This window comes from Cyprinodon variegatus, unplaced genomic scaffold (assembly GCF_000732505.1).
Source record: "Cyprinodon variegatus isolate N-32 unplaced genomic scaffold, C_variegatus-1.0 Scaffold310, whole genome shotgun sequence".
Lineage (NCBI taxonomy): Eukaryota > Metazoa > Chordata > Actinopteri > Cyprinodontiformes > Cyprinodontidae > Cyprinodon > Cyprinodon variegatus.
The window spans coordinates 312307-325064 of record NW_015150763.1 but is presented as its reverse complement, the minus strand read 5'-3'; the positions used below and the strand labels follow the sequence as shown (position 1 = coordinate 325064).

Genomic DNA, 12758 nt, shown 5'->3' with positions numbered 1-12758 from the left:
TATATATATATATATATATTATGCAGATAATGAATCACGAAAAAAATATTATTTAATTTATATCAGTATCCTCCACCCATTCTAAAGTTAATAATATAGCAAATAATTCTACTGCAAATATACTGAGATAATTAGATGTTCTTTTTGAAATATTTATCTTTAATTCAGGAATCACTACTGCCATTCTAGTTGCTTCATTTTTGGGGTTTTCAGAAAAATCAGTACAAATTTGCAAATAATCAGATTTAATCTGGATTTTATTATGATATCATTGGCATATATCTGTTATATTTCTTTCCTTAATATTTTATAGTGATCTGTCTATTTTAATGTATCCATGTAAATCTCCAAGGCCACAACACTGTTGGACTAAATTATTCACATTAAATGTTTGTCACCTCCAAACCACCCAAAACTATTAAATTGTTCATTTCCTCTTTCCCAATAATTTTCTAATACTTACTTAACTGGATGATCTTCATTATGTCATTTTAAAAATATCCAGTAATTAACCATTAATTGTTGTATTCTTATACATAATGGCATTTCTCCTGATTCTACTTATAAAGCACATACTGGAGTTCATTTAATTGCCCCTAAACAAATTCTAAATGATTGAAAACCATCTAATTTCTTTAACCTAGTTTTATCACATTAAAAAAATCCAAGTGAGAAAATGTGTTTCTGCTTTAACAGATGCGGTGCGGAAGAACAGATGCGGAAGAACCTGACAGCTGGTCCCGGGTCAGCCTCAGACCCGCAGCCTGGCTCTTCACAATGAAGGGGCTGATTAAGATCTGATCCCAGATCAGCTTCAGTTGCGCGCTTCCCGCCAGCTGACCACGTGCCTCAGCCTGGCCTGCCAGCGGACCCATGTGGCGGAGCAAACATGGCGGCGCGGAAGAAGGGGGAAGAAAGCGATTTAACTGTCGGCAACGGCGAATTTCCATCCAGCAACCCCCTCAACGAGGTACCGGCTCCCTCAGCTGAGATAGCAAACATGAAATTAGGCTCGTCGGAGAGTTTTAGTGCCGCTGTCGTAGGGCGCGTTGTTCCGCCGGTGTGCCTGGCCACATGCTGGCATGGCGACACGTGGCTGTAGTACTACTGAGGGGGAGAACAGGAAGGTTTTAAAGGGGGTGAATTGATCTGAGTCTGCGAACAAGGAAGCATTTTAACAGTTTTATCAACTGTACTGACATTTCATTTTATATCGTAACATTCTGATATGTATTTAACGATTTCCTATGAAAAAGGGACAGAGTGTTCTATAGCCATGTTTCCTCCTCTTGGTATTCAAAGCTAAACTCTGAGGTTTTCATTATCATCTTTTATAAACGTGCTTCCGGTGTGCAAAGGTTCAGGTAGTAGATAAACTCCACAGCTGATTTTTTTCCTTATAAATAATAAACTTTTAAAGAAAAAAGTTTAAACAAAATCCTGATCTACTCATTGTCTTCATTTAACCCCAGTACTACTGAACTCTGCTCCTCCTTTGAAGCCCACTTTTAAATGAGAGTTTAACTCCTCCTCCTTTTTCCTTTGTGGGGCTTTTTTCAATGAATTAAAATCTAATCAAATATAAGCCTTCATTACTTGGATCTAACTGATACCAGCATCACTAATTTATAATTCAGCAATTTGAGTATACAGAATATGTGTAACTTTTTGTTTGTTCATGCAGTTCTTTAATTCCTTTATGGTTTAACAGGATTGTTACATATACCTGAAGACTTGAGGATGACATTTATCGTATTGTTTATCGTTATTCTGATAGGTTGCCATTATGCTTCATTTTTGATGCTTATTCAGGTTTAGTTCTGATGCACGGCTGAAGCATCTTTGCTGCTCTAGCTGCACAGTCGAAAAAGTCAAAAACTTCCTCTGTGCAGTCAGTTCATCAAGATTACGATCCTGCCTTTAAATGTTTGGCTGTCAGACCCCAGTACACCAGGGTGCGCTGTCACTGGGAATCCCGTTCAACAGCAGCCTCTGGCCCTGTCGCCTCTTTACGTGTTTCCGCTACTGTTCGTAGCGGCTGCAAGGCGTTTTTCATGCATGTAATCCAAACTACCACCAGAATAATTTTTTATGTAACCTTTATTTAACCAGGAAATAATCCCATTGAGATTAAAAACCTCTTTTTCAAGGGAGTCCTGGCCAAGAGGCAGCAAAGTTACATAAAATACATTGAACATAGATACATTAAAATAAATAACAGGTACATAAAAAAAACAAATAAGAAAAGTGAACATGTTTTGCTGGAAGATTTTGGGCATTTTAAGTGAATTTAGACGTTAATAAACTGTTTCAGTTGATTGATCATAACAATCTGCATCTTCAGCAATGTGTCTCTCTCCCTGCCTGTTCCCAGATCAGCTTCTCTGATTGGTTGATGTGGCGTGTTGAGCAGCAAAAGTAAAATTTTTCCAACTCCAGCAGCTGCTGCTTTCACGGCGCATCCTGCGTGTCAGAAGGTCATAATGCACAGTTTCAGCTGCTCAAAACACGCTGTAGGAACTTTTGCTGCGCCTTGTGCGCGTCAACAATTGACTTTGCATGTAAACTAGCTGCTCCTGCTGCCTCTGCTGCTTGCCATCTGAATGTGGCATAAGATTTTAAATCTATGATCTTCATGATAAATAGAATTAACGCTAATTTAAAAGCTCCAGAAACTGGGCGAATTATCAGAATTTTTATCTTTACTATTTCTGTGCTTTTTCTTTTTTACATTGGGAAACTAAAAAATGTGAAGAATGTGATTGAATGTTGTTAGGAGATTTTTCGTGATCATTCTTCACAGAAGTCTAGAGACGTATTTGATTCCCTGTTATGCAACAGGTGTCCTAAAAAAATGTATTTTGAATGTATATATTTTAGAGTATTACTTGTTATTGTGGGGAGTGATGGCCGCACTAGGCAGTCACAGCCATAGAGGCACCTGGGACAGACAAGTGTTCACCACTTTTATCATGATAATATCACAGAATATTGTGATAAGATATTAAGTGCATAATGCCCAGCCGCTCTGAAGACTACTTGTCTTTTATTATTTTTTTAATAAACCAAATTTTATTTAATTCAGAAATACTTAATCATTGTTGAAAGTTGCAGCTACTAAAGAGTCAGATAGTTTATGTTTTTAACTGCTCACTGTTTTTCAGAAATCAACTGATTGGATGCCCATGCTTAGTTAGCATGCAGTTGTTCCAGCTTTAATCAGGAAAACAGGATGATTTAAAGCATAATTTGTTTCTCTCCTAAAGCAGTACGCTTACTAGTGAACTTGTTTCTTCCTGGTATAAAGATAAAAATCTTCCTAACTGCGAAGCGATGCTCACCAGGGCTGCCTCTCTGACTCACTGTAAACTTCCTGAGCAGAGTCACTCCCTACCGTTCAGGCCTATTGCTGGTTCTAGACCAGTTGTGCTTCTGTTGTCACACCCTAATGAAATGAGTGTGCTGTTTGCTGGTTGTGTAACTGTTTTTTTCTCCCTTTGTGTACCTGCAGTTGGCCCTGAGTAGAAGTCATGGGGAAGAGGTGGACCGCTCCATACTGGCCCTCTTTGAAGACTCCATTGTGGCATCAGAGGTCAGAGTTGAAGCTTTTTCAGCCAAATAGTCACTTAGTTGGCCCACTGCTCATTTTGAACACCAAAAGTTAGAAAAAAGGAACCATTTTAAATCAGAATATTATTTAATAAATAGGAGTTTAAGGATTTAAGTGTTTGATTCCCCTGCAAAGTTCTGAAGTAGAATCTGATGGGACTCATAAGATGTGAGCTTAAGTATCTCAGACAGAGAAAAGAAGAACATGTAGCTCATGCGAGCACTAATGAGAGTAAATGTCTAGTCAACAGGCAGAAAATGCTATTGGCTTGAAGTTTGATTTAAACTTTCAGTTTTACGTATTATTGTTTTATTTAGCGGATTTTCTGCCTTCAAATATAAAATCAAGCTCACATAAGTTTGCAAAGTCAGTTTTCTCTTCGATCTACATAAAGTAGCATGTTTAGGGAAGGTTCAGTTGTCCTCCTTCGGAGTCATAAATGGGCGCTCCAATCATGCTGACATGATTACAGGGGCTAATAAGGGTGTTGGTTCTCTTCCAGAGCCATCATGATCCAGAGGAAGGAAGTGAGAGCCTGCTGCATGCCCTGAATGAGATGCTGGACAGAGTGGGACAGGAGGATGATGATGATGAGATTTTCTCCCCCTTCGACATCCTGCCAAACACAGAGCTGCTGCACCGTGCAGAGCACAGAGACGAGCCGCTCCTTCAGGTGGGGGGGCTACATTACAGTGTGTGGGGGACGGGGTCACAGCAGGCATCAATGTCATAAACATTTAAGGTTCTTAATAATAAACCCAACATATGTTTCTCGAGTCGAAATAAGCACACAACAAAAAAGCCATGGAATAATGAGGTTATTCACTTTAGTAGTTTTAAAAACATCTACATCTGCTCTGTTGGAAAGGGGCTTTAAACCCCCCCTCTAAAAGTTGTATTTTAGGATGTAAACCCCTTGAAAGTGAAAATATTTTACAATAATAATGTTTTGAAGGCTGAGATATACCCGTGCGTTGGGTTGCTGTGCTGATCTTTGTTCACCTTGCACAATCCCAATGTTTAACACAGATGGAGGTGCTGTATAATTATAACAAGTGGAATTGAAGAACAAACAGAAGAAACAGTTGACATCCCGCTTCCAAAGAGGCTGAGCGAAGTATTGTTTATTCAAGGTTATATAATTATTGAAGAATAGCAGGGTTTCTGCAGGTAATTAAAAATCATTAAATTATAATTTTTTTAATTAAGACCTTCATTGGCATTAAAAATCATTTAATGTGATTATCGTGGCATTTAAAATGCTTTATTAACAAAACATATATAAAAACAAATTTGTCAGATGTATCCGATATAACCTCCTTCCCGTTGATCGCAAAGCCGTATGTTCGGAAAAGAAGCTCGAGACGGAGAAAAGGCTAGAAAATGGGAAAATGCAAATTTCAACAAAAGTGGCTGGAAGCACGGCTACAGCTTTTCAATGGTAAAGATGACAGAGGATTTTGCAGTGTTTACACACATATATATGAGAGTCATGGGTACTTCTTGATGGCATTAAAACATTTTTTTAAGAGTATTAAAAAGCATTCAATTAGAGTTCCTCATTCCTGTATAAACCCTGAATAGTAAGTGTAATGGCAGCTACTGGATCTGGTCAATTAATTGAGTTTGGAGTATAATTGCAATTTAACAGAATGTAATTTGGAAATCACAGAAGCACTCAGTTAACCATGCGCTGCTAGATGGATTGTTGCGAGATCTGAGTTTTCATTCTCACAACAAATCCATCTTGAAAGACTCCCTCTAATACGTCCGTCTCTGAACAACCAGCGGGTCGGACCAATGACATGCCAGCAGTGTTTTTTTGATGCGGGACATGTAGTAATGATGACAGTCAGAGGGGCCATGCTGGGGCATTACAAACATGGCTACACTGGAGGACTCGCCTGCCGATACCACCATTCACTCGGTTTTAGTTAGAATAGCGAGAATTTCTCGCTTAAAAAGGAGCAAAGAGAAGCACTTTGTGCTTTTGTAGATCAGGAAACGTCACAATTCGCTGCTACGATTGTCTGAAAGCGTGTTATGGAAGGCGGGTTCTAGCTGGCACGTTACCCTATCAGCTTGAAATATTGTACTTAACATCCCTCCTTTTCACGGACAGACTGAATGGCAGCCGTCACTTTATGGTGTTTATAACATGCTCTTCCTTTGGACTTTATATGTGATAAAGACTGGCCTGCAGTCTTTAGGAAAACTCCTGTAATCTTTAACAGTCTTTGGTTGAAAAGAACAGAAACTCTCAGCTGTCCCTCAGTCCATGTTCCTGATGCAGACAGTTTTAGAAGCGACTCCTAACTCCTGTCTTTCTGCTCCTCAGGAGCCCTCACCTCCTGTCAGGCTCCGACTGAGACCAAAACCACCAGATGAAACCGCAAAAGCCTGTTCAGATGGAGAACAGAAAGTAGAGAGGAATGGTCCCTCCCAGGTGTTAAAGAAAAAGAACCAGAGATCGTTCTGCGCCAAAACCAAGAGAGCAAAGGCTGAGGTGGAGGTTTTCACCTCAACGTCCCTCGTCAGTTTGGTGAAACTCATGCATCCCTACTGCTTGAAGCTGAATGTAGAGAAGGCAGGGACGAACAGCTTCCTGTTCTCTCAGGAAGAGGTGTGGAGGTATGAACGGCCCTCTGAAGAGAGCGATGAGGAGATCAACGTTGTGTCTGATGATGAGGAGACAAAGGAGGAGGGGTTTGGAAGAAGAGAGGGAGCCCCACCCCTAAAAAGTGTGCTGCTGAGGGAAAAATCCCCCAGAGAGAAGAAGAGGGTGAGCTTTGGTCCTGTTTACGTAGCTTCATTTAATGAGTCAGAGGAGGATCCTCAGGAGAAAAACCTGAACACAAAAACACCTGAAGATCCGCCTGAAGCCCTGCCGTCCAGAGGAAACCAGAGTGTGGATCACGAAGATCAAGAGAAGAAAAGTGGGACAAAAACAAAATCCCTGAGCCTGCAGGAGTACAGGCAGCTTCGGTTAAATAGGAAACCGTTGGTTGAGAAAAACAGGAATAACACCACCAAGTGGCCGACTGTGTCTGAGCTGCCTGAAGGGCTGACCCCCATCCTCCCCCTCTGCAGACCCAACACCACAGCTGAGTACGGCCCTTTGATCCAACATGCTTCCAATGTGAAAGAAGCTAGACTACACAACCCTCTACAAGTTACAAAGCCTGAGCCCAGAAGCTCACAGACCCCTCCGCTGCCGGAGGACACCATCAAACCCACTATCAGTAAACTAGGCAGCTGGAGGGCAAAGAAGCCAAAGCACCTCAGCAGCGACCCTCCAAACCCAGTCCTCGTTCCCCTGGCTGCTCCTCGGACACCCACAACCCCCCCAGGCTCTGCCTGCCTGCACAGAAACAAACATCTACAAAATGAATTCCCCAATGCACCTTATTTGAGCTCTTCAGAACCATCGTCCAATGCCTCTCCTCTGAACAAGAACCTCCAGGAAATGGACATCCAGCAGCATCAGGAAGTTAAGCCTCCACATACTGTCACTGGATCTCACCAGGAAAGCAGCCAGAACCCAACAGAACCAGCAGAGCAGTCAGCAAGTCCAGATCCCCCCCTCAGCCCTCCCCTCACAGAGAATCACGTACAGATGAAGGAGACGCTTCCAGAGGTTGAGTCTAAGGAACCAGAATCTCCTGGGTCTGGCTGCAGGGGGAGCAGAGCTGCTGCTGAATCAGGTAAGGCTCACTTCATCCGACTGAGGCGTTACTTCAACAGAGACACAGGATCAGTTAATGAATTAATAAGCATCAGCTCTTTATCCTCCAGATTAATGATAAAGAGGAACAGTTTACCCGTTTTTCTAACCGTTAAAATATCAAAGTCAAAGTCAAAAAGCCTTTATTGTCATTATATTCTGTGACAGATACAATGAGATTTGGGACTTCCATAACAGCTACCGTGAAATAAAAATAAAAATAAAAAATATATAAAAAAATATATAAATATATTAAAAGGAAAAGGAAATGTAAACAGTTACAAAAAATATATATAAATATATTAAAAGGAAATGTAAACAGTTACAAAAAATATATATAAATATATTAAAAGGAAATGTAAACAGTGAAAAGGAAATGTAAACAGTGAAAAGGAAATGTAAACAGTGAAAAGGAAATGTAGACAGTACTGTACTGACAGTACATACAATGCATATAAACTCTTAAACATGTCTGAGGTAATGATGAAAATGAAATGAATTGTTTCTCCCTGTCAGGTATCGAAGCAGCTGATCTGACCAGCCTGCTGGAACAGTTTGAGGAAACACAAGGTGAGTGGACAGCCGGAATAAAGGTTCTGGGGTTCTGGGTTCATTTAATACAGGAAGACTTTCTTTCTTTCATGGGGGAAATGAATTCCCATACCCACAGCTGCACAATATCTGGAAAACTACAGGCCTGCTCTCATTGTTCAACCTTATTTTCTCCAAATGGTCTCTTTATTTATCTCTAATTAGTGGTAATTAGAGTCCATGCATCTTTCAGTCCCATTATAGATATACAGAACATGAATGAGTCACACATGATATCTCACAAGGCGTTTTATCTTTTCGATTGTGCTTATCCTCAATTTTACATTGAGCCACTTATTGTGCAGCGTTTTGCAAAGTTTAGGCTACAACCTTCATTATATTTTATTGGATTTCTATGTGTTTGATTCAATGCATAATGATTATGGTGCCTATCTGGGAAAGATGTTGATTCCTACATTTGTATCAAGCTGTATTTACAAGCAGAAATCCTTCAGGGATTCAGATTTTAGATCTGGGCTTTAACCAACCTGTTCTCTCCTCATTCATAGAAGGAAACTGCTGTGTGGAGCTGAACCGACCTAATCCAGCAGAGCCAGAGCAGCCCTCTAAATCCCCACTAAAGCTCACTGTGGAAGCCCTTAAACCTCGGATCACTGATGAGATCCTGAATGTCCGAACGTTAGACGTCCCCGAGCCGCTCCGCACTGAAGTGGTTCAGAGCACTTTGAAGAACCAGACCACCAGAAGTAAAAGTCCTTCTGTGAAACACATTCAGATTATTGACCCACGTCCCCTGCCGTCCAGGAAGGCTCGAATGAGCCTAACAGAGCCGCCTGCAGCTCAGACTTCAGCTCAGATGTATTCACATTTCTGCTCTGATCATGATTACTGCGGTTCTGTTGGTCATTATCCTCTGGAAGACAAACCGCCGCCTGAAACCAGGACAGAGCCGGAGCAGATGACTCCAGACTCAGGAGCAGATGGGGTCCATAAAGATCAGGTTTCTGATAAGCGGACGTCGGCGCTGCTGCATCCATTAGCTGAAGGCGGGACGGGTTCCCAGATCAACACAAACACAAATGAAGTCCTGCAGTTTTCACCCAGCGCTGTCACGGAGGGAGGGAGTAGAGACGACAAAGGGACAGCCCTCTGCAGCCTCCCTACACCCCCACCCTCTCCTCCTACTAGAGGCAGAAGCAAGAGGAGGTACAGGAGAAGATCCCCTCGCTCAGACTCCAGCTCCTCATCCTGCTCTCCAAAAAGACCAAGGTCCTCTTCATCTTGCCTCCTCCTCCTCACTCCAGGTGTTGCTGCAGACTTTAAACTCTCCTGTTTTATCTCACAGGATCCGTCGCAGACGTTCAGAAAGCAGCTCCTGTTCATCTTCCCCCTCCCCCTGCGCCTCCTCTCCACGGCGTTATCGCATGTCCTATTCAAGGTCCAGATCCAGTTCCTGGTCTCGGTCTAGATCCCGCTCATCTTCACCGCAAATATATCCCAGGCGTTGGAGAGACATGTCCATGTGAGTTGTTCTAGTTGGAGAGTTTTCTGTACAGCGCTGTTAGAAGTCCTCAGGTCGTCCTCAGAGCAGCCAGACTTTATCGATTTAAGATCTGTGGATTTTTCAAAACATTTTCTTAGTTGAAGCTGGTTTACATTCACCTTTAGAGTTTAACTGCAATGAAATTGGCATAAATAATGAACAGACGGCTGCTTGTTGTCCTGATTTCACTTTTTATTTCTTCCTCCTGTAGTTGGAAGTCAGGATCCGTGTGGTTTATCTTTCTAAACTTAACATAGAAATGTAGGTTTGAGGCTTTCAAACCACAAAAACTATAAAACAATTTAACTTTCACAATGTTTTGGTCTGATTTCACATCTTAGGCTTTGCTCTGAAGTTGGTGCTAAGTTGTGTCCCCGGATCTAGCAAAACTCCCACAGGTGGAGGCGCCCAAACTGATAGATAGAAGGGCTCCATGATGTTATAAATACTAGAGGAACTATTAGTGGAAACAAGTCTTAAAATTAGTATAAATAATTAATTGGAAGAAAGGCTTAGAAATAGTCAGATTACTATTAATCAGAAAGTATGGCTGCTTTAAAGTTTAGTCTAAATCAGTGTGTGGATTTAAGCTTTTACACGGTGCTGCGTCTTTGTTACCAAACCCTTCAGATCACGCTGTGGCACTGTGTCGTCCAGGAGGCGCAGCAGAGAGAATGAGATGAGGATTCAGAAACTTAAAGCCATAGTGAGTACATTTCCCTTCATGTTATATGCTTTTATTCAGCCGGCTCAAAATAAACTCATTCATTTATTTGTCCGCACCAGGACGAGCGCAGGGTGGTTTACGTCGGCCGGATACGCAGAACGATGACACACGACGAGCTGAGAGAGCGCTTCTCTCAGTTTGGAGAGGTGGAATGTGTGTCGCTTCATTTCAGAGACAGCGGGTACAATCTCAAAGTTCCTCTTTTATTTCTGTCCATTACAGCTGATAAACAATTCATATAAATCGCTGCCTCCTCCCGCCCACAGCGACCACTACAGCTTTGTGACGTTTTACAACACGGAGGACGCATTTGCAGCCATCGATAATGGCGGGAAACTGAGAAGGCCCAACGAGCTGCCGTTCGACTTGTGCTTTGGAGGTCGCAGGCAGTTTTGTAATTCAGATTACGCTGATCTGGGTGAGAAACATTTCAGCGCTCGCTTTAGCTTTAACAGAAGAAAAAAACATTTTTAGGGTAACATTACAGCTTTTTATTCAACCTGTCCTGCTACACATTTTTAGCTTTTTTTGAAAAATTACAGAACTGTGATGGTTGTTTAAGAGCTTTAGCCAGAAGCAGTTTATATGTTTGCAGTAAAAACCAGCCTCATAGTTTAAAAAAACAGTATTTTCTGTTGTATATAAAAACAGTTTCTTTGATTATCTCTAGATGTCATCTTAAAATGAGTTCATAAATGACCCTATCTTCCAGACGCCAATAGAGAAGCACAGCCGCCGTCCCCCAGGAGCAGGTTTGAAGACCTGGACTTTGATTCGCTGCTGAAACAGGCCCAGAGAGGACTGAAGAGGTAGCACATCAGCAGGATGAGAACCTGATCCCACAGCATCACAATTGTGTAGTGAAGCCTTTTTTTTTTTTTTACTGTGGGTGTTTTTTATTTTATTTTTTTTATTTTTCAGGGTTGAATGACTAAGCTGAACATGCATGCATTTATTAATTTGTACATGACAATACAGCACTGCTTGAGTGTATAGTTATTCATGGTTGAAAAGCATTATAATGTAGCACTGTGATACTGAATATGTTTTATTGCATGTTTGTTACATTCCAGAACAGAAAGGTATGTTGAAGTTTTTATATCAAAATAAAGAGGGTTTATTGTTTAATTTTCTTGGGTTTTTATTTGAAGTTTCCACATCAGTAATTAAGGACTACTAGCTTTTAATAATTTTTATTAAAATTCTGGGTTATTGATTAATAATTAATTCAACAGCAAATATGGTTTTGTAGACTTTATATGGAACTGAGGTTTGTTTAGACATTAGTAAAGGATAATAATTTTAACTTATAACTGTAATTGGCATTACTAATCATTAAAGGTATAGTGGAGGATTTTTGTGAATTTTTGAAAAGACCCGTCCTCTCCACATTAAAAAAATACATAACCCTGTAACCGCTCCCGAGAGGTAACGCCTATTAAATGTGTGCAAGAGCGTGCACAAGCCTATTTCTCCTCGTGCACGCTCTGTTTAAAAGTTGCTGTTTGCATCACTCATACAAGTTTACTTTCCAAAAGATTTGCAATTTTTCCACTATTTCAGACTCACCAGCAGTAAGAGAAAATGGGTACGAGCACGTAGGACGGCCTTTTATAAACATATCACCAGATTGACTGACAATTAGGAGGACCACTTATTTTCGATGATCTCCCTGGAAAAAGAACATCCTCCACTATACCTTTAAGTAAATCAACATAAATGTCTGACAGGTTACAGCCACTAAAGGGGACATTAAAAAGAGATGTTGGGTTGCATGGCTTTCAGCAGTGAGAAGGAAAGACATCGCTTTCTATAAAATATCTCTACCTGTACCTGTTGACTCTTGTCATTTTCATAATGGTAACTCCTAGATTTCTATACACCAATAGAAAACAACACACTGAGCTATGGAGAGAATTCTGTTGCAAAAACATTTGTTTCTGTTGTGCTGGATTTTTTTTATTCTTTTGCAATTTGTAAACATTTGTGCATAACTTCAATTATGCACATTATTTATATCTGTTCAAAAACAAATATAATGAAATTATGAATGCAAAATAAAAAAAAACATTTACAAAGTCAAAAAGATTTTTCTGCATACACACCATCAAATTTATGCACACAAATCACATGAAACAGACAAAACGGCAGTTATAGGCCTTATATTATTCTACATTTTTTTATTTTCAGGCATTTGTGAGCTGTACAAATATATTTACTGGGTTAAAGGAAATAGCAGGGAAAACAGTCTATCTGAGAGGCATGAAGAAGAGTAAGAGACCATGAGGGGTAGCCTTCTATAGTGCATTTATTCTTTTTTAATTATAAATGTGTATTAAATACAATTAAAAAGTATAACTAATTATCTAGTAAAAAAAAACATCCATAAAGAATCAATGTTTTATTGACAACTGGATAACTGTAATTAAGGACTACTAATTTTCAATTATTGTAATTAACAACCTGGATTATCAATTAACTATTATCAACTCAATTTACCACCAAATATGGTTATTTAAACCAAATGTGGATTTGAGGTTTGTTTAGCCAGTAGTAAAAGGTAACAATTTAAACTTTTATAATTAGTAGTCATTAAGTAAAC

At 40.2% G+C, this 12758-nt stretch overlaps 1 protein-coding gene across 1 annotated transcript; it reads left to right on the top strand.

Annotated features, from left to right (window-relative positions):
- Nucleotides 1-817: 817 nt before the first annotated feature.
- LOC107090738 (peroxisome proliferator-activated receptor gamma coactivator-related protein 1-like) lies at nucleotides 818-11267 on the top strand. The gene is made up of 11 exons (XM_015384297.1): nucleotides 818-970; nucleotides 3512-3592; nucleotides 4113-4283; nucleotides 5949-7314; nucleotides 7851-7904; nucleotides 8435-9155; nucleotides 9232-9408; nucleotides 10060-10135; nucleotides 10216-10337; nucleotides 10423-10574; nucleotides 10869-11267. The coding sequence occupies exons 1-11, from the start codon at nucleotides 890-892 to the stop codon at nucleotides 10967-10969; spliced, it is 3102 nt and encodes a 1033-aa protein (XP_015239783.1). The 5' UTR covers nucleotides 818-889; the 3' UTR covers nucleotides 10970-11267.
- The last annotated feature ends 1491 nt before the right edge of the window (nucleotides 11268-12758 follow it).